Genomic DNA, 18,073 nt, shown 5'->3' with positions numbered 1-18,073 from the left:
TAGAGAGAGTTCTGACAGCATTTAGGAACCCAACTCAGATTTCCAAAGCACACATTTGGGCCACTGACCCCTTTCTCCATAGGCTGTGAGTCAGCAGGAGGGCTGCTGTTCCCCTGAGCTACTGGAGGATTCCTCTACTTGAGCTGTGGGACAGCCAGCCCAGGTGTGAGGGGAATTTTGTACTTGGGGATTTTGGTGGCTTCTTGATGCGTTTTAATACCCCCAGCTCCATTTTGCATCTCTCAATTTTTAAATTATACCTTGCTTATGACTTTAGTTAGTTTGTATTTGTTCATCTTTATTATGTTCTACTCCATTTTACTTATTTTTGAGGGATTCTTAAAAGGATTTTGGAGATTTTTTTTTTGAGTTTTCTTGGTTTTGCCACGTTTTAACACACAATGCACCTTTTCAACCCTCCATTGTTTAAATGCAACTAAAATATATCTTTAAATATTTCATACTTATTCAAATTTATTCCATTTTTGTCCATTTAATTGAAATCTTGAGGAGGTTTTCAGACTTTTTTGGCTTACTCTAAGTACCTGCCCAGCCAATCCCCGAGGAGAGTTTGGGTGAGGCGGGAACTGCTCCCACCCTGCCCCCGTCCTGCCCAGCCAATCCCTGAGGGAAGTTTGGCTGAGGCGGGAACTACTCTGGCCCCGCCCCCATCCAGCCCAGCCAATCCCTGAGGGCGCTTTTCCCCACCCGCGGTTTGAGCGGGAGCCGCCCCCCCCATTGTCAATCCCTGAGGGGGTTTGGCCGAGGCGGGAACTTCTCCCCGCCCTCCCCTCACCGATCACTCCCGCCCCTCCCCTGCTTCGCTCCCACTGCCCCTCGTGACTCTGGATTTTGTCCGGATGCCCCCGTCTAGACTGGTTTTACTGGTTTATTCACTCCCCCTCCCCAGGCAGAGGAGCTCCAGCGCCCCCCATCCCCCAGAGCATAAAATTCATATCGCTAGAGGTTCCATAAAGGTGTCCATAAAGGAGGCAGTGGAGTCCTGTAAAAGAGAGAGAGTCCATGAGGTGTGTGTCCAGTGGGGTCTCTCTCAATTAGTTGGAGCAAGTAGCCTTCTTTTCTCCTCATTCCCCGTTGGCTGAGGTGTTTGGAAGGTACTCGGGACATCCCAATCTACCTATCCATGCCCCGCTTAGTGTGTACCCTCCAAAAAACACAGGATCCATGATCATTACAACTACCTAAATCAATTGATATTTTTCGTAAATTTTACTAATTGACATGCTCCTCAGCCAGGTTCATGCCAAACTCCTGAACTTTGGGAAGAAGAACAAAGACTTCATAGGACTGTGACGTTGTGTCCAACAGGGTCTCTCAATTAGTTGGAGCAGGTAGCCTTCTTTTCTCCTAATTCCTTTTCTCCCTTGGCTGAGGTACTTTGGATGCTGTTATATATGACAATATAATGATGGCTTTTGCATTCATGTATTAGCTTTTGCATGTTGTTAATCACCATATTTTGTACTATATACAAAAAATAGTAGTTTTGATATGGTACAATTTATACTTACTTTTCACTGATTTTAGTGTAATTAGTCAGTTTATGTATGCACTATGTAGTTTATATAAATAGTAGTGTGATAAATATATTATGTAGTAGACTTCAGCAAAAAGTTAAAGTAGAGACTATGTAACATTAAAATTCTTTTATGTACCTAACTCAGAGAATGGTGTTAAACAATTATGCTGTTTCTCACATCTGCGGACTGGCCCCTCCAAGCGATAACAGTGACAGAAACCAGAGCATCAGAGAATTTATTAGTTCCTCGTTATCAAGGAGTGTGAACCAACAAAATGGAGCCACAAGAAGAAATAAAATATATTGACCTAATCTACAGAATGCCATGCAGACAAGTCAGAAGTTAAAACCAAACAAAAGAGTTCCTGGAACATCAAAAACTCAAAAGAATGTTTGAATAATGTATAAACTTGTGAATATACATGTTCCCCCAGGAATGTAACAGTATATAGAGAACCTGATTTTAAGTTAAGGTGTGTTCTTTGGCCAATTACCAAAAAAAACCCTAGTGTTAGATATTTGTCTTTTTTAAACCCTTATTAAACTTCTAAAAATTCTAAAGTGTGAACTTGGTTTCTACAGATGGTACCTGGGACTTCCTGATGTACCTATGCATGTCTCCCCTTGGTCTGTGCCCTCTGTAAGACACACGGTCCATGATAATTGTAATTAGCTGAATCAATTAATTTATTTTAGAAAGCTTTACTAATGGACATGAACTTCTTCTCAGGAAAGAAGAACAAAGACTTAATAGGGTTTTGAATATTACCTTCTCCACCCAGAGTGAACTTAAAGCTAATTAGAGCCCCCCAAACTCCTGTGTCACCTCCCCCAGACCCTCAAAAGCTCCCCAGAGACCCCCCAAGCCTTGATGCGCTGGTGGATGAGTGGCTCTATGTGTTTGGAGGTGGGGAGGGGGCTCGGGGGTCCTGGGTGAATCCTAGAGAGATTTGGGGTGACTACAGGACCTGATGGGGGGCAGGGAAATTTGGGGGAGTCAGGGGAAATTTAGAATAGGGGGGATGTGGTGGCACTTGGAGGTCTAGGGTTGGCAGCTCTACATGACTGAAGGTCAGAAGGAGGCCTGGGGGGGCTCTGGGAGGGTTTAGGGAAGGTTTTGGGGTTCTACACAGCTGAGGGGGGCTTGGGGGTTGGAGGTGCTGGAGGAATGTGGGGACGGGTGTTTGGTAGGTTTTGAAGGGCTGGGACACAACTGGCTCTGCTTGTTTGGAGATGAGGAGGAGCTTCAGGGCTTCTGAGGGGAGGTTTGGGGAGCATTGGGGGGATGAATGGGCTGGGGATCTGGGGAGGCTGAAGGAAATTTGGAATATGGGAGGGCTGGGCTGGCTGATGGGCAACTTGTTCAATACCTTTGGAAGTGGGGAGGGGGCTGGTGGCCTGACTTTGGGGCCCCTCCTGATTTTTAGGGGTCCTTCCCGGGCCACACAGCTGAGGCCATTTTCTCCTCCCATCTGGGCTGGGGTTTTAGGGGTCCCAGCTTTTTAGGATCCAGGGTCCCTTCCTGATTTTGGGGATCCCCTGATTTTGAAGTCCCCTCCCCAGGCTGCACATCCAAGGACATTTTCTCCTCAGAGCTGTTCCAGTTCCTGCTGTGAGGGGAGGCCCTTGGGAGTGGTTGGGGCTTGGGGAAGGGGAAACCCCCCTGGCCACCACCAGCTACTCCATGGTCTTCCACCACCCTCCTGCACCCTTGTCCTCCTTGGGTGGCACTCCAGTGCTGGGGGGAGCTGGGGAGGATCCTGAGGGTTCTGTGGGGGGGATAGGGGGACAGTGGCCCTCCACCATCAGGTACAAGTGGTCCGGGGACAGTCCTGGGGCAGGGCTAGGGGAACCTGGGAGTATCTGGAAGGGGCTGAGGGGATCCTGGAGTGGTCTGGCAGGAAATATAGGGGGGTATGTGGGGGCAACATGAGGGGATACAGGAAGCTGGGGTGTCCTGAGTGGGGATAGGGGTGGAGAAATGGGGGGAATACAGGGGGTACAGAGTCCTAGGGATGTCTTGGAAGGAGATATGGGGGAGTATATGGTAGGCAGAGGGAGCTGAGGACTCCTTGGGGGTTTCAGGGAGTCCTGGAGGGGCTGGGAGGGGATATATGGGAGGCATATGGATGGTGCAGAGTCCTGGGTGGGAGATATAGGAGGGTAGATGGTCCTGGGGCAGTCCTGGGGGCTCTAGGCAATTTGTAGGAGGAGATATGGGAAGACATGGGGGGACAGGGAAAATGAATGAATGCAGTTTGGCCAGATTTGGAGGAAGAACAAGCAAGGCCTTAGGAGTAAACTCTTTATTGACAGAACAAGGGTGTCAGGTTTGCTATTTAGAGGCCCTTCAGCTCTCCTGCCACACACCTCGCTTGCCTCAGATGAGCTTTGGGTTCACTGATCTGTGCTGTACTCCAGTCTGGGCAGGGGGCTGGGGACCCTCCAGAAGGACAGGCTGTCGGGAAAACTGTGGGGCCACGGAGGGGAGAGTGTCCTCAGCAGCACAGCTCTCCTCTCTGCCTGGGAATGTGGCTGGGCTTGGGACAGGTCACTGAAAATTCTCTCTGGAGGTTGGTGCAGGCCTATGCGAAACAACCCATACTAATACAGAGTGAACAATCTGATTTGCCATGGTCCTTATGTCCAAAGTGTTGCCTGAGGTTGCTGGGCTCCTTTCTCTCACCAAGCTGTCCTTCACCATTGCAGGATACTTGGGTTTCATGATTCTGGCATAGCCAGTCCCTTCTTGGAGCTGTGGTCCTAAGGCAGGCAGCTTTACTCCTGTACTTGCTTTCTGGCTCTGTCCTTTAGATGCTCTAGAGATTCCTGGCTGCATCTGCCTGCTGTAGACCTTACCTTTGGGAAACCCCGGGATTTTGGTGTACTTGCAGCGGGAGTCTCCTCTAAACTGAGAAGTTACCATGAATTTCAAGAGGGAGCAAACATTCTTAACAACTTGGATGGTGAGATTGTCAAGGCAAGCATGTAAATTTGCTCTGTCTGAGGAGGCTGCTTCATCTTCCTTGGATTTATCCACTAGGCTTCCATCAACAGGCTGCTCCTTCCACCTGGCTGCCCTCCTTGGTTTAGAAGCTTTGGCCTCCAGACAGTCTCCAAAGCCCTCCAACACCATTGCTAAAAGCTCTTTGGCCACCATTTCTATTTTCTGACGGCGGTCTAGAGGCGTCTTTGCAGGCTCTCTTCTCTTGCGCCTGCTGAAAATGCTTGCTCTGATCCCCTGGGCAGCATTCCTTAAAAAGTTGACACGCTGGTTCCGAGGAACCTTGAGCCTCACAAACACTTTGTACACAATGGTCTCAACCAGCTCTTGCAGCTTCTGGGCTTCTGCTGTGGTCAGCTGCTCAAGGACAGCTTTAAAGAGGCCGTGAGCAGTGTTGTGCGGCTTCCTCTGGGAGTCAGCAGCAGTGCCCAGCTCAGCTCTGGAGTAGGTTTGGCCCTCGTCTGAAGCTATTTTCACTCTTCTGAATCTCACCAGTTTCAGGGGGATCTTTTTGCTCTTCTGTGGACTTGGGCAAGTAGGTTTCTGAGGCTGTGGCTGCTGCATCTCCTGGCAGGAAGTGTCACTGGTTTCTGGTAGTTTGGGACCATCCTTTAACTTGGCCTGAAGTGGCAGAAGCCCTTCCTGAAAGGTCACACCAGGTTGTGGGTCATGTTGCTCAGGCCCTGCATGCTGAGGATTCTCACAGGCCAAGGCCAGCACTCTGCTTCAGCCTGGCCAGGAGGGCAGGAGAGAAGGGCTTCCCTCAGCACTGCGTGTGCCTGCACATGGCCCTGCTGCCCGTGCCCAGCTCAGCCCTGCACTGGCTCAGCTCCCAGCCGTGGAGTCCTTTCCCCACCACAGCAGCACAGCCCTTCACAGTCCTGTGCCCCTGAACACAGCCCTCTACCTACCTCTTGCTGCCTCAAGATCTTCTCTAACTGCAGCTTGATCCTGGTCAGGTAGTTCCTGTACTCATTGAACTCCTTCAGAGTGCAAACCACCTATGGAGGGACGAGGGCAGAATCCCCCAAACCCTGTCAAGCCACGCAGACGGCTTTCCCTGAAACAGCCCGACCCCAGCAGGAGGGGAGCTGCCCCCAAGCCCTCCCCCATATCCCAGTGTTGGGACCACTGATGTCCCCCCAGCCAGTGCTGGACAGGCAGCATGGGGCAGGCTGAGAAGGCAGGACTGGCACTTGCCAGGGGGATGTTGGTGCTGCTTCTGCTCCCAGGGACACCAGCGCACAGCCCTGCCCCTCTGACAGCAGCAGGCAGCTGCAGCAAGGGCTGTGGGAGCCCCGCTTGAAGGGGGCTGTTCTTGATCAGCCCAACACCCAAACCTACCTTGTTGTCACTGGTGATGACTCCCTGTCTCCTCAGCATCCGCAGGATGTCCTTGCGCTTGTGGTAGTCCCGAAGGTGGGGGTCATGCAGGCAGTTGTATTGCACTGGTGGTGAAGGGTGGTGGATGTAGGGATCGTCCAGACTGAAAGAAGGACTTGGCCCGTTAAGCTGTAAGAGACATTTCCCAGAGTATGAAGGAGGCAGGAGAACAGCAAAGAGGTGCCATGTGGTACTTGTGAAAAGAGCAAGGTACTTTGAAGACCAACATTCTTCATCCTTCTGAAGGCACAGAGGCCCTCACAGAAAGACTATGGAGCTGTGCTATACCGAGCTAGGCTCTGATGGGATGGACTGAGGGAGGAAAGACAAATCCCAGTAGCAACCCCACTAGCAAACAGACACCTTAGGCCACCAGGAAGAACTGCTGACCCACCCGCAAATGAACCTTCCAACCAAAAAGGTCAAGCTCAGTGCTTGAAATGCAGGCAGTGGAGAATGGACAAAACCAGTTTCCTTGGGTTAGGCAGGCCCAAGGGCTGTGTCACTGCCTCTGCCTTTGCCTCCAGCAAGTCTCTACCTTGTGAAGGTGCAGTGCAAGCTGGAGGAGCAGAAGGAGGACAGTGTGTACATTCCCAACCAGAGAAACCCAAACTCTTCCAAATATGCCAACAGAATAAGCAGGAGAAGGTTGGAGTTTTCCTCAAAGGTGCTCCAGAGCATGGCTCAACGTGGCAGGATGATCTGGAGGGGCTCATTGCCCTGGCACCTGGACAAACAACTGCCTGCTGCAGGCAGAGACCTGGCCACACACATGAACAGCGGCAGAAACCAGTGAGGAGACTGACAAGTGCTTCCTTTCTATGTTCCAGGGAGTCTGGATCTTCCCTCTGCTGCCCAGCCCTGCCTGACTGTAGGGCTGCAGCTCCTGCTGTAGAGGAGGTGGCCACAAGAGCTGTGCATGATGGGGACCCCTTGAAAGAGGAGAGCTTTTCTGCCCTCTTTTACTTCCTTTACCGTTTCCCCCAGCTTTCCTCTGCAGAAGATAGTCTTGGACTTGGGCTTCACATGGATCTTGACTCCGAGCGGGAGGTCCAGCAGGTCGGAATCCATCAGCCTGGTGGTTCAGTCTTCCAGGGGTGGAGTTTTGGGGCCGAGCTGGGAAGACACTCAGCAGTAGCTCAATAAGCCTCCTGCACAGCAGACGCAAGAGAAAGAGCTGAGGGTCCTGAGACCCTAGAGCCCCCGAGCTCCAGGCTCCTCAGCTAAGCTCTATCAGCCCCCTGCACTCCTCCCCCTAATTTCCACTGCACTCAGCAGTGCCTCTGCCTTTTGGCAGGACACCAGCAGTGAGATGGAACTCCCCAGCTTGTTCTAAGAGCTCTCATGGTGCTGTGATGCTGAGCAGTGCTCCAGAGCTCCTTCCAAGGCTCTTCTGGTACTGCGATCTCACACCGACTCCTTGTGCTCCAGGGATGCAGCATTGTTACATCATGGTGATGTCACATCACTGCATTGTCACATCACCACACTGACATTGTGTCACATGGAAACTGCTCACCACACCTGGGGGGAGGGACACCCACTTGGAGACCCCTTTGGACAGCCCTGTGGGCCACCCCTTCCGTGTGACCCATTGGACCCACTGCTGTGAGAGCTCCTGTCCACAGGCCCCTTCCCCCCTGCCTGTCCTGTCATTCTGTGAGGCAAAGTGTCCTCACCAACAGGAAGGAACGGGAGGAATTGCCACTCCGAAGCTGAGCAGTTTGGGTTCTGCTTTTCCCCCTTTCCCTTTTAGACCTTTTTCCCTGTCATGGCCAAGCAACCACATCTAGGGAAATTCCAGCAAACAGAATATTTGGTCCATCCCTGGCAACATGAGATTCCTTGTCATGTTTTGAGAAACGGAAGAGAACTTTCTCTTTGCCTTTCCCTTTCCCTTTCCTTTCACCTCCCCTTTCCTCAGGCTCCCCTTCAGCCCAGATGCCTCTCTGCTGCCTTCCCTGTCTCCCCTGCCCTGGCTTCTGCTGCTCCTCTCTGCTCTTGTTATGAATATTTTCATCAAGTAATCAAATCATATAAAAGGGTCAGCTATGATTATAAATAGAAAATTGTCAAATATAAGGCATAGAAATATTAGGAGTGCTGTGTTTGGAATGTGTAATCGTAGAAACCTCCCCAGGAAGTCATTGGACCCTTCCGCTGTGGTCACGCTCACCAGTAATGCTGCTTGGAAACCCACTACGCTTCCCATCTTGATTTTAATATTAAGGATTCCAATCAGAAGACCTCAGGAGAGATGCCCAATGATTGTTTTAGAATAAGAAAATTGATGAAGTTACTAACTATTAGAACCAATCAATATAAAAGTTAAATTTAAGAAGGGGCATAGAATGTATGTAAAAGAATATAGGTAATGATGATTCAGCAGAAAAAGTACATAAAATGGATGGATTTTGTTCGTTAAGTGGAACATGTTTCTGGAGGAGTTATCCCCTGTGTTCCCAGTGCCTGAATGAAGAAGTGTCTGCTTATTCACATCAAATTGGTATTGGAGAGGTTTCTTTTGTCCTGTTTGGTGACCCTCTCACTTCCTACCCCTTTAGGCTGGATTTGGCGAGGCCTCCGGCGCCCATTCCTCCACCCCGCTGGTTCCTTGGAGCAGCTTTTAGGCTGCAGAGCCCTGCCAGCCTCGCTCGGTGCACAAAGGCCAGACCAGGCAGAGCAATCTGCTGGAGTGCAGTGATTGATTAGCACAGGACTCCTGGGAAACAGCGAGGGGCACAGCCCAGGGACGGTGTCTCTCTGCTCCCAGAGCAGTTTCTGGCACATGCTCCAGCCACAGCTTTCTCCAGCTTGGCAAGTGGAGCAGGAGCATTGGCTGCAGCCCAGCTCCCCTGTGCCACATGTGCTGCTCAGCCACGAGGGCCGTGAGCCCCCCAGAACATTCACACACACCCGCACTTGGGGCAGTGCCCAGGCAGCTCCGGCAGCTCCAGCGTGCAGTCCTGGGAGGCCGAGTAGGAGCCCTGTGTGCAGCTCCTGGCAGCTGCAGAGCACATGTTCTGAGGAGTACACCTGGTGCAGGTAGCTCAGCTCAGCTGCAGTGCCAGCTCCAGGCTCAGCTCTGGCTGGCAGGAGCCTGAGACAAGAGCCCATGACCTGCAGACCCTTGGCAGGACAAAGAGCCTGGGGACCTGTGGCACAGCAGGTCAGGGGCCACTCAGAGGCAGGGCAGATGCCAAGCCTTGGGAGGAAGAGCTGAGACTTTGCTGTGCTTGGACTGTGAAGGTAACAGCCCAGGGGTTCAAGGTCCCTCCCTGGAGGCACCGGCTGTTTCTGTGTTCCTGCACCATAAATTGTTTTGTGGAATGAGACACGTGAGACTCTGCTTGGGAAACCTGATCTGACTGTGTGAGAATTTGGGAAACCTGATCTGACTGTGTGAGAATGGGGGAAGTGTAGGCAGTTAAAGAGGACACCCTTCAGCTCACCTGAGCCACCGTCTGTGAAGGGGATTTGGTCCCAGCAGGAACAGTCTGGTGGTGGGAGTGTGACTGTCGGAGTGCCTCCGGGATGCTCAGACAGGGAAGTTACCTTATCAACAGGGCTGCCTGAGAGCTGGAGCAGAGCCCAGACCATGCACCTGCTGGGCTCTGCCTGTAAGAAACCAGGCAAGGTGCAGCAGAGTGCCCTGGGGTAGTAGAGCATCTCTCCTGCTATGAGAGATTATCTACGAAAGCTTATCTATTCCTTGTTCTTGCTAATTGGTGGAATAACTCTAAACATGCCCTGTCAGGTGACATGGAAGAGACACTTCTAGCTGACAGTAAACATCTTCCTTTGGAAGCAAGATGTGGAAGATAACCTGCAATTTCTGACAAATACTCTGTTTTACAGACTATGAAAGCTACATCAAACTTGCACAAAGCAGAAGTCTTCTGCACATTCCTTGGAAATGTGTGGGAATCTCTATCCAGAGTTGGGATGCCATCTTGCAGTTACTCCTTCAAGGGTGGAATGAAAGGAGTCTAGACATCATCATCAATTTGATGGTAAATTACATTGACTCCTAATCTATACTATTTCTTTGCTAACTATTATATACATATCATAATGTTTTATGTTTTAATGTTGTATGTAATATGTAATTGACACTGTTTTATGTAATCTACTAGTAGTTGTTTGTTTTAACCTGTGCAGTAAGTAAGTCTTCTTAAGACCTTTTGTCTCTTACCTCCTATCTAGTCAATAAATAACTCATTTTTATAACAGACCTGATCAGCCATTCCTGAGGACTTGAAATTATTTAAGTGGGGGTGTGTTGGGGGTTGAGTGTTTTTCTATTACTGTGTCAATTGAAAGAATTTTTCCCATTATCATGCCAATGGAGCTGGCGGGTTACATCCAGGATCTCTGATGACTCCAGACAAAAGGTGTCAATTACCGAGGCTTCCGGAGGGACCTCTGAGGCTTCCGGGGGGGCGGGGAGGGAGGGGGGGTGTGCGGGGGGGGGGGACGATGGGACTCGTGTTTCCGGCAAGTGGGGAGGAGGATGCTCAGATCTTCAGCCACGCGGCTGGAGCACAGGAGAGCCAGACCCTCTGTGATCACCTGCCCTGCATCTGCCCCGTTCCAGCCTCCTGCCTCTGCGGACACAGCTGATCACCCGGACACACACAGTGAGCGAGGAGCCGCCTGCTCCAGCCCGTTCCCACCCGAGACCGGCATGGCCGCTGCTGATCCCTCCCGCCTCTGTTCCCGCCTGCCCTCGGCAGCTCCGGGCTGGGACTAAGCATAGAAACAGCGTGCTTACATCTAAAGGAACTGACACCGAGTTATCTATTCTGTTCTGTTAGCAATTTTAACAACTGCTGTTGTTTTCTGCTTGTATGGTTAGATATATTAGTAAAAGAGCTGTTATTCCCACCCACTTATCTCTGCCTCAGAGTCCTTGATTCAAACAATTATAATACTTGTGGGGAGTGGAACCAGTCTCTATTTCAAAGGGAAACTTCTGCCCTTACTGGCAGACACCTGTCCTTTCAAACCAGGACAGATTTTGGCTCCCAACGTGGGGCAGAGGGCACTGAGTTGAGAGTTAAGACAGGAATAACAGCTCTCTTAAGTGGCAATATGTTGTCTGGTTTAATCTGGTTTGGGTTCCATGTGGTCACAGCGATCTCCCTCCCATTTGCAAGCTCTTATTCGAATATGCGCCCCCTCACCAAACTTACTGTAGCTATTATCTGATTCGTTTGGTGGATTGATTATGTCAGGAATTCATGGGTTTTTAATTTTTTCTGGGAAGTGGTTGCATGGATCCGGAGCTATCGTACTCCAACTGCGTGTTTCTGGGATTATTTCAGTAGTGATACTTACTATGAGGTAACGAGTGCAAGGGAAATTTTCTCCCAACCTATCACCCAGTTTTTTGAGGCTGCCCCACCAGTTCTCAAGGATTTCAGATCTGCTTTAATTGCTAGTGTTATTACTCAGTGGCTGGTGTTGCTGATAGGCCTGTTCTACTTAGCATTCAGAAACAAGGGAATATTGGCTTGGACAACAACTCTGATACCTGCCCCAGAGACTAGGGATGCTGTCCCAGAGCCTGCCTCTGCCCCAGCTCTAGGGATGTTGCCCCAGAACCTGCCTCTGCCCCAGAGCCTGATGCTGCCCCACAGCCCACCGCAGAAATGAGCCACCCAGAGTGGGTGGGGGCTCTAGTGAAGGATATAGGCCAAATGTTGAAGGAGCAAAGCCAGATGTTGAAGGAGCATAGCCAGATGATGAAGGAGCATTTTTCTCCAGCTGGTGAGAAACCCTCCCCCTGCCCTAAAGAGGGAGAGTCAGATGGTGCTGCAGTGTGTTGGGGGCTGAGTTTTTTTTTTCTGTTACTGTGTCAATTGAAAGAATTTTTCCCATTATCATGCCAATGGAGCTGGCCGGGCTACACCCAGGGTCCCTGATGGGTCCAGACAAAGGGGGTGGGTGGGAATGGCTCCCGGAGGGGCCTCTGAGGCTTCCGGGAGGGCACTCGCGTTTCCAGTGAGCTGGGAGGAGGACGCCTGGGATCGTTCAGCCACGCGGCCGAGCACAGCAGAGCCAGACCCTCTGCGATCACCTGCCCTGCATCTGCCCCGTTCCAGCCTCCTGCCTCTGCGGACACAGCTGATCACCCAGACACACACGGTGAGCGAGGAGCCGCCGCTCCTGCCCGTTCCTGCCCGAGACCGGCGTAGCCGCTGCCTCCCCTTCCCCCCCCCCCCTCCTTCCTGCCTTTGTTCCCACTTGCTTTTCAGCAGATCCGGGCTCTGGACTAAGCACAGAGACAGCGTGCTTGCATCTAAAGGGACTGACACCGAGTTACCTATTTTGTTCTGTTAGCAATTTTAACTGTTATTGTTTTTTGTTTGTATAGTTAGATATATTAGTAAAAGAGCTGTTATTCCCACCCCCCCCTTATCTCTGCCTCAGAGTCCTTGATTCCAACAATCATAATACTTGGGGGAGGGGAGTGGAACCAAAGTCTCTATTCCAAAGGGAAACTTCTGCCCTTACTGGCAGACACCTGTCCTTTCAAACCAGGACAGATTTTGGCTCCCAACGTGGGGCAGAGGACACTGAGTTGAGAGTTAACACAGGAATAACAGCTCTCTTAACTGGCAATATGTTGTCTGGTTTAATCTGGTTTGTGTTCCATGTGGTCACAGCCATCTCCCTCCCATTTGTAAGCCCTTTTTTGAATTTGGGCCCCCTCACCAAGGTTGCTGTGGCTATTGTCTGATTGGTTTGGTGGATTGATTATGTCAGGAATTCATGGGTTTTTAATTTTTTCTGGGAAGCGGTTGCATGGATCCGGAGCTATCGTACTCTAACTGCGTGTTTCTGGGGCTATTTCAGTAATGGTACTTACTGTGAGATAACGAGTGCAAGGGAAATTTTCTCCCAACCCATCACCCAGTTTTTTGAGGCTACCCCACTGGTTATCAAGGATTTCAGATCTGTTTTAATTGCCACTGTTATTATACAGTGGCTGGTGTTGCTGGTAGGCTTGTTCTACTTAGCATTCAGAAACAAGGGAATATTGGCTTGGACAAAAACTCTGAAACCTGCCCCAGGCTCTAGGGATATTGCCCCAGAACCTGCTTCTGCCGCAGGGACTAGGGATGTTGCCCCAGAGCCTGCCCCAGGGACTAGGGATGCTGCCCCAGAGCCTGCCCCAGGGACTAGGGATGCTGCCCCAGAACCTGCCTCTGCCCCAGAGACTAGGGATGTTGCCCCAGAGCCTGCCCCAGGGACTAGGGATGCTGCCCCAGAGCCTGCACCTGAGACTAGGGATGCTGCCCCAGAACCTGCCTCTGCCCCAGGGGCTAGGGATGCTGCCCCAGAGCCTGATGCTGCCCCACAGCCCACCGCAGAAATGAGCCACCCAGAGTGGGTGGGGGCTCTAGTGAAGGATATAGGTCAAATGTTGAAGGAGCAAAGCCAGATGTTGAAGGAACATAGCCAGATGTTTAAGGAGCACAGCCAGATGATGAAGGAACATTTTTCTCCAGCTGGTGAGAAACTCTGCCCTAAAGAGGGAGAGTCAGATGGTGCTGCAGTGGAACCCGTAGATGTTGTATCTGTCCAGGTTCCAGCTGGATCACAGGAGCAGCCACAGCCAGCAGCAGTTGCTCCTGTGGAAACTAGGAAATCTAAGATTAAAACGAGGCATTTAGATAATGGGGATCAGCAAGGAGGGTCCTCACAACCAGCAAGGAAGCCAGAGGTTGAGATTGTCACCGAGTCCCTCTCATACGATAGTCTCCGTAACCTGCGTAAAGACATTGCTCGGCGGGGCCGTGAGCCTTTCACAACTTGGTTACTCCGGGTCTGGGACCTTATGGGAACAGGTGTTCAACTGGATGGAACTGAGGCCAGGAATTTGGGATCCTTGGCCCAGGATTCAGATGTGGACAAGATATTCGTAAGGGAGCAAGGCCTCCTTTCCCTCTGGGAACGGCTTTTAATGAGTTTGAGAGAGAAGTTTGTACAGAGAGAGAGAATGCAGGAGCACCACCGTAGGATGCGCTGGAAGACCCTTGAGGAAGGGATCCAGCAGCTGAGAGAGACAGCAGTATTAGAGGTACTCTTTGGGAGGGATGGACAGCATGACAATGACCCTGACAAGGTCAAGTGCACAGGGCAGATGTTATGGAATGTGGCAACCTTGGGTCCATCTCAATATACCACCTACATAGCAATGATTAATGCCGATAACCACCCAGAGACAGTGTGTTCTGTTGCCAACAAACTCAGAAATTTTGATATCATGATGAATGGCCCAATGCAGGCTAATGTCTTTGCCGTGGCCAGGGACCTCCAACAGGTTGAAGATAGGATGAGGGATATGAGGGAGGAGATGATGGAGGAGATGAGGGAGGTGAGGAAGATCAGCGTAGCATCAGTACGAGTCACAGGCCCCCAAGTCAGAGCTTCACGTCCCCCAGCTAGGGAGAGAGGGTACACCTCACGAGCTGACCTGTGGTTTTTCCTGCGAGACCATGGGGAAGACATGGGAAAATGGGATGGGAAACCCACTTCTGTCCTGGCAGCACGGGTGCGTCAGCTCAGGGAGGGAAATGCTAACCGAGGGAACCGCACTAACATGAAGGTAGCCTCAACCTCCCACAAGCAAGGTGCAGGGTATTACAACAAGGAGGATGTTCTGTCAGATCCCCTGGAAGGAACCTCCACTATGTATGCCCAGGAAAGAAATAATAACCAGGGCTAGAGGGGCCCTGCCTCTAGCCAGGGAGAGGCATGGGATGACAGGATTTATTGGATAGTGTGGGTGCGATGGCCTGGCACGTCAAAGCCACAGAAACATAAAGTGTTAGTTGATACTGGTTCACAATGCACCCTGATACCATCAGAACATGTGGGGAAGGTACCTGTTTCCATTGTTGGGGTGACGGGGGGATCACAGGAATTCACTTTGCTGGAAGATGAGATTAGCCTGACAGGGAAGGGGTGGCATAAACATCCAATTGTAACTGGCCCAGGGGCACCGTGCATTCTAGGCATAGACTTCCTCAGGAACGGCTACTACAAAGACCCAAAGGGGTTCAGGTGGGCTTTTGGAATAGCTACTGTAGCGACAGAGAGCATTAAGCAGTTGAACACCTTGCCTGGACTGTCAGAAAACCCCTCTGCAGTAGGACTCCTGAAAGTGACAGAGCAACAGGTGCCAATTGCCACCATGACAGCGCACCGCCGGCAGTACCGGACAAATCGAGATGCTGTGATCCCCATCCACAAAATGATCCATGATCTAGAGAGCCAAGGGGTGGTCAGCAAGAGCGACTCACCCTTCAACAGTCCTATCTGGCCTGTGTAGAAATCTGATGGAGAATGGAGACTGACTGTGGACTATCAGGCATTGAATAAAGTGACTCCACCGCTGAGCGCTGCTGTGCCGGACATGCTGGAACTCCAGTACGAGCTGGAGTCCAAGGCAGCAAGGTGGTATGCCACCATTGACATTGCAAACGCATTCTTCTCCATTCCTTTGGCAGCAGAGTGCAGGCCTCCGTTTGCTTTCACCTGGAGGGGCGTGCAGTACACCTGGAACCGACTGCCCCAGGGGTGGAACCACAGCCCCACCATCTGCCACGGACTGATCCAGGCTGCACTGGAAAGGGGTGAGGCTCCAGAACATTTGCAGTACATCGATGACATCATTGTGTGGGGGAACACAGCAATGGAGATATTTGAGAAAGGAGAGAAGATCATCCAGATTTTGCTGGGAGCCGGTTTCGCCATTAAAAAGAGCAAAGTCAAAGGACCTGCCTGAGAGATCCAGTTCCTGGGAGTGAAGTGGAAGGATGGGGGGCACCAGATCCCCACTGAGGTCATCAATAAGATCACTGCAATGTCCCCACCAACAAGCAAGAAGGAGACACAAGCTTTTCTAGGTGCTATCGGCTTTTGGAGAATGCACGTCCCTGAGTACAGCCAGATTGTGAGCCCTCTCTACCAGGTCACTTGCAAGAAGAACGATTTCCATTGGGGCCCTGACAACAGCAAGCTTTTGCCCAGATCAAACAGGAAATCGCTCATGCAGTGGCCCTTGGCCCAGTCAGGACAGGACCAGAGGTAAAGAATGTGCTCTACTCTGCAGCTGGGAACCATGGTCTGTCCTGGAGCCTTTGGCAGAAGGTACCTGGTGAGACCCGAGGCCGACCCCTGGGATTCTGGAGCAGAAGCTACAAAGGATCTGAAGCCAACTACACTCCCACAGAGAAGGAAATCTTGGCTGCCTATGAGGGAGTTCAAGCTGCCTCAGAGGTGATTGGCACAGAAGCACAACTTCTCCTGGCACCCCGACTGCCAGTGCTGGGGTGGATGTTCAAAGGAAAGGTTCCCTCTACTCACCACACCACCGATGCCACATGGAGCAAGTGGATTGCCCTCATCACGCAGCGCGCCCGTATTGGTAACCCAAATCTCCCTGGGATTTTGGAGATAATCACGAACTGGCCAGAAGGTGAAGATTTTGGTCTCACTGATGAAGAGGAGCAGAAGCAAGTGACCCGGGCTGAAGAAGCTCCACCGTACAACCAGCTGCCAGCAGATGAAACATGCTACGCCCTTTTCACCGACGGTTCCTGCAGCATTGTGAGGATGAACCGGAAGTGGAAAGCTGCCGTATGGAGCCCCACACGACAGGTTGCACAAGCTACCGAAGGAGAAGGTGGATCGAGTCAACTTGCTGAACTCAAAGCTGTTCAGCTGGCCTTGGACATTGCTGAGAGAGAGAAATGGCCAAAGCTCTACCTTTACACTGATTCGTGGATGGTAGCCAATGCTCTGTGGGGTTGGCTGGAAAGGTGGAAAAAGGCTGACTGGCAACGTAGAGGAAAACCAATCAGGGCTGCTGATGAGTGGAAAGACATTGCCACTCGGGTAGAGAAGCTCCCCGTGAAAGTCCGTCATGTGGATGCCCATGTTCCCAAGAGTCGGGCTAATGAAGAACACAGGCACAATGAGCAGGTAGATCAGGCTGCACAGATAGAGGTCTCAAAGATAGACTTAGATTGGGAACACAAGGGAGAACTGTTCCTGGCTCGATGGGCCCACGATGCCTCAGGCCATCAGGGCAGAGACGCCACCTATAAGTGGGCACGAGACCAAGGGGTGGATCTAACCATGGACAGCATCTCTCAGGTTATTCATGACTGTAACACGTGCGCTGCCATCAAACAGGCCAAGCGGGTGAAGCCCCTCTAGTATGGGGGGCGGTGGTCCAAATATAAGTACGGAGAGGCCTGGCAGATTGACTATATCACACTGCCTCAGACCCGCCAGGGCAAGTGCTACGTGCTGACCATGGTAGAAGCCACCACCGGATGGTTGGAGACCTGCGCTGTGCCCCACGCCACTGCTCGGAACACCATCCTGGGCCTGGAAAAACAAGTCCTCTGGAGTCATGGTACCCCTGAAAGAATTGAGTCAGACAATGGGACTCATTTCAAAAATAGCCTTATAAACACCTGGGCTAAAGAACACGGCATCGAGTGGGTGTACCATATTCCCTACCATGCACCAGCGGCTGGGAAAGTCGAACGGTGCAATGGTCTGCTTAAAACCACCTTAAAGGCACTTGGTGGGGGGACTTTCAAGAACTGGGAGATCAATCTACCAAAGGCCACATGGTTAGTGAATACCCGAGGTTCCACTAACCGAGCAGGCCCTGCCCAGTCAGAGCCCTTGGGAGCACCAGATGGAGATAAGGTTCCAGTGGTACACCTGAGAGGCATGTTAGGGAAAACTGTCTGGGTGAACTCTGCTTCCAGGAAAGACAATCCTGTTTGTGGGGTGGTTTTCGCTCAAGGACCAGGTTGCACTTGGTGGGTGATGCAAAAGGATGGAGAGACCCGATGCATACCCCAAGGGGACCTTGTTCTAGGGTGAACTATCTATGATGCTGTGCCTGTAACTACATGTATGTATATAATTTAAAGGTTTCAATATGATGTAGCATGATGGCATGGAAAAATTCGGGGTGGATAATGTTGGGGGTTGAGTTTTTTTTTTTCTGTTACTGTGTCAATTGAAAGAATTTTTCCCATTATCATGCCAATGGAGCTGGCCGGGCTACACCCAGGGTCCCTGATGGGTCCAGACAAAGGGGGTGGGTG

At 51.2% G+C, this 18,073-nt stretch overlaps 2 protein-coding genes across 3 annotated transcripts in view; both read right to left on the bottom strand.

Moving 5' to 3' along the window:
• Positions 1 to 1,345: 1,345 nt before the first annotated feature.
• Positions 1,346 to 18,073, bottom strand: part of LOC306809620 (uncharacterized protein) — a 195,531-nt gene continuing 178,803 nt past the window's right edge. For both annotated transcript variants that reach the window (XR_013776277.1, XR_013776278.1), the window contains one exon: positions 1,346 to 1,920. The gene's annotated coding sequence lies outside the window, so the exon portion shown is untranslated. The remainder of the gene's footprint in view (positions 1,921 to 18,073) is intronic.
• The window catches only part of LOC306809881 (uncharacterized protein), a gene marked incomplete at its 3' end in the record, with an annotated part of 93,942 nt that continues 79,086 nt past the window's right edge, over positions 3,218 to 18,073 (bottom strand). The window contains exons 3-7 of the mRNA XM_079321789.1: positions 6,903 to 7,078; positions 5,889 to 6,056; positions 5,456 to 5,545; positions 4,400 to 5,186; positions 3,218 to 3,309 (exon numbers count right to left, since the gene is read on the bottom strand). Coding sequence (XP_079177915.1) covers positions 3,218 to 3,309; positions 4,400 to 5,186; positions 5,456 to 5,545; positions 5,889 to 6,056; positions 6,903 to 6,998 — 1,233 coding nt within the window. The 5' untranslated portion in view covers positions 6,999 to 7,078. The remainder of the gene's footprint in view (positions 3,310 to 4,399; positions 5,187 to 5,455; positions 5,546 to 5,888; positions 6,057 to 6,902; positions 7,079 to 18,073) is intronic.

The sequence above is a fragment of the Erithacus rubecula genome (assembly GCF_903797595.1).
Source record: "Erithacus rubecula genome assembly, chromosome: 18".
Classification (NCBI taxonomy): domain Eukaryota; kingdom Metazoa; phylum Chordata; class Aves; order Passeriformes; family Muscicapidae; genus Erithacus; species Erithacus rubecula.
This window is presented reverse-complemented; position numbering and strand designations above follow the sequence as displayed.